Source organism: Anastrepha obliqua, chromosome 4 (genome assembly GCF_027943255.1).
Source record: "Anastrepha obliqua isolate idAnaObli1 chromosome 4, idAnaObli1_1.0, whole genome shotgun sequence".
In the NCBI taxonomy this organism is placed as follows: Eukaryota; Metazoa; Arthropoda; class Insecta; order Diptera; family Tephritidae; genus Anastrepha; species Anastrepha obliqua.
The window spans coordinates 97,989,990-97,992,555 of NC_072895.1; the positions used below are offsets into that span (position 1 = coordinate 97,989,990).

General features: G+C 39.9%; 1 protein-coding gene across 1 annotated transcript; it reads left to right on the forward strand.

Annotated features, from left to right (window-relative positions):
• Nucleotides 1–205: 205 nt before the first annotated feature.
• LOC129246172 (uncharacterized) lies at nucleotides 206–1,285 on the forward strand. Its single transcript, XM_054884751.1, has 4 exons — nucleotides 206–434; nucleotides 615–709; nucleotides 778–913; nucleotides 979–1,285. The coding sequence occupies exons 1-4, from the start codon at nucleotides 308–310 to the stop codon at nucleotides 1,065–1,067; spliced, it is 447 nt and encodes a 148-aa protein (XP_054740726.1). The 5' UTR covers nucleotides 206–307; the 3' UTR covers nucleotides 1,068–1,285.
• The last annotated feature ends 1,281 nt before the right edge of the window (nucleotides 1,286–2,566 follow it).

Here is a 2,566-nt window from a genome sequence, read left to right on the forward strand (position 1 = left end):
TAAGAAAATTTAATTTAATTTTTAAAAATAATTAAATAATATTACAAAATTTAAGTAAAATTAAAAAAAAATAAAATTAAATAAAATAAAAAAATTAAATTTAGTTTTTATTATGCCTTTACGTAGGACTGTGTGAATAATCTAGTAATTTTTATAAACTCTAGTAGTACCCTGTTAATTTTATTTTTTCTCTTGCTACTGTCAATTCTCGTTTTGTGATTTCGAAATTGATGCTCAAACTTCTTCGTCTCAATATTTTCTTTGTTCAAATAACTGAAAAGTCAAAGTGTAAAAGTTTACTTTAAAAATGCCACGTTTTACAAGAATCGCCGGCATCTCCATTACGTTGTTGTTTTGTGCGAAGACTTTCTTCATTTCGTTCTATGCGCTGAATCAGTATCCTCGATATTATTATCTGGATATTCAAAAAAGCGGTATGTGCGTGCAAGCGACGTGAAGAAGATATGAAGCAAACGTGAATTTCAAGTATTTTAGAGTAAACCAAAAATATTGGCTACTTGAAGGAAGCTACTGAATTAGTTGATCGTCCAAGCCTAATTTAGCGCTATTTTCACTTGAATTATACATTTTTATATATTTTCAATTAATTGCAGAATATGCTGAGCCAACCACATATTTGTGGATCACATGCCTAACGAATTTGGGTGCTTTCATATCGGGCTTTTGGCTCTTCGCCGGCCTATGTGAGGTGAAATGTGTAGCAGAATTCATTAGCTTTTCTATTTTCAAGATTTTTGCTTCCGCATTCCATTGCAGGATTTATTCATATTTTTCTCACCCGCTTTTTTCGTGATCATCATTTTTCTTGTGGAGGACTTCTTGCTGCATTGCATTTTAATTGTTATTGTCAATGTATTTCATATGCTGATGATATTCAATTTTGTCACAACGCGTAAGTAATCAAATGTAATATGAAATTTGAACTTTCGTATTTTTTATTTTACCCTCCCGCTGCAGTTGGATTCGCCATGTGCATGTACATCGTCTACTCAGCCTCGGAAGATTTCAACGAAACCAATCCAGAGCAAATCTTGCAACACCAATAAAAAAAATAGTTTTGAAGCAAGCGAAAGAAAAAGGGAGAAACATATAAAGAGGGAGATGTGCGAAGCTTTGAGGAGCGATCAAGAGATGGGTACAGAAAAAATAGAAGTGAAAAGTAGCAAAAAATGTTACCTTTCCTAAAACACGGCACCAAAGACTAGGAGATCGAAGTGCAAACCTCATAAAGAGTCTAAAACATGCATTAAGCTCAGTTTACAGATTTCCATAATTTTAGTCAATTACAAAACATATTTACTTGAAAGTTTTCATTTACTTTGAATTATTTTTGTATTGCAATTTGGCTTGGGTTAAATTTGGTTAGATTGGTATGGTTGCCCAAGGAATGAGCACACTTGGACGAGGAAAAACGGATTCGTGCTTTGTGATACCATTATGAAGGAGCTGAGGTGAGAGAGGAAGACCGATGGGATGCGGGGGGAGGTGGGGCTGGGATGGTTAAGAGGATGGGTTAAAGTGTGTAGATTACGAACGATGGCTGTGCTGCGTTTGCGTCAACCGCTTTGTGCTACTGATGAAATTCATCAGATCTAATGTCAGCGTCTGCTATATCAGCAGGCGCAGCAAAGAAGTAAGAGCCAAGATGCCTGGATCTTAGCCCCGCCTGAGCAGCTCAGCTAAGGAGTAGGTGCTGAGTTGATTCCACCTCATCCTCCATACATCCATCGCAAAAGGGACTTGAGGTCATTCCAAGCCTCACAGCATGCGTTCCTCGCGCATAGTTACCTGTGAGAGAACCCACTAGATTCGAGAGCTGATATTTTGTCAACCTCAGAAGCTCGCTCGAACGCCCCCGGTCCACACGTGGCCAGAAGGATTTCGTGACCTTACAAGTTTGTGTATATACTTGCCCAACGCTCGCTGAATTGGCGCGATGTCCATCTTTCCGGGAGCAGACCGCAGGTAGTCGGGGGATCCAAATTCTCTCCTTTCGCGGGCAGATCACCTCACATGTCTCTTGTCTGGCAGCTCATCCACCTCGCAGTTTCCCGTAATGTCGCTGTGGCCAGAAACCCAGATGAGGCTAATGTCAAAGAATTCGGACGCAGTCGAAAGTGAGGTCAGGCATTCCCTTACCAGTTTCGAATGCACTGTCACTGACCCGAGGGTCCTTTTTGCCGCTTGACTGTAGGAGTAAATATTTACTTTTCTGACTGTTAGTACGCATGTGAGCAGCCAATCCGCTTGGGAAGAAGAGTGAAATTTCTAAGCAACACATTTCAAGTATCCTTTGTAATATAGCTTCTCACTGTGCGTCGAATTTTGCATATCGGCGCCCATACTAACTGAAGCTGGTGTGAGGTAGTGCTGCATTTTATCACCGCTTCTTTTCCAGGTCGTCAGTTGATGATGTAGAAAGAAGTGGTATCCTATTTCAATCGAGCATCTCGGAGTTTTAGAGTTTGCTGACGGGGTAGTACTTCGTTTTCAGCGCAGAACAGACATGAATAGCAAACCGAACCACTTTGTAAGGCAATCTAAC

Coding starts and splice junctions, on each gene's coding strand:
- LOC129246172 (XM_054884751.1), top strand. CDS start 308: ATGCCACGTTTTACAAGAATCGCCGGCATCTCCATTACGTTGTTGTTT. Junction 435..614: donor TCTGGATATTCAAAAAAGCG/GTATGTGCGTGC, acceptor AATTAATTGCAG/AATATGCTGAGCCAACCACA. Junction 710..777: donor TCTTCGCCGGCCTATGTGAG/GTGAAATGTGTA, acceptor ATTCCATTGCAG/GATTTATTCATATTTTTCTC.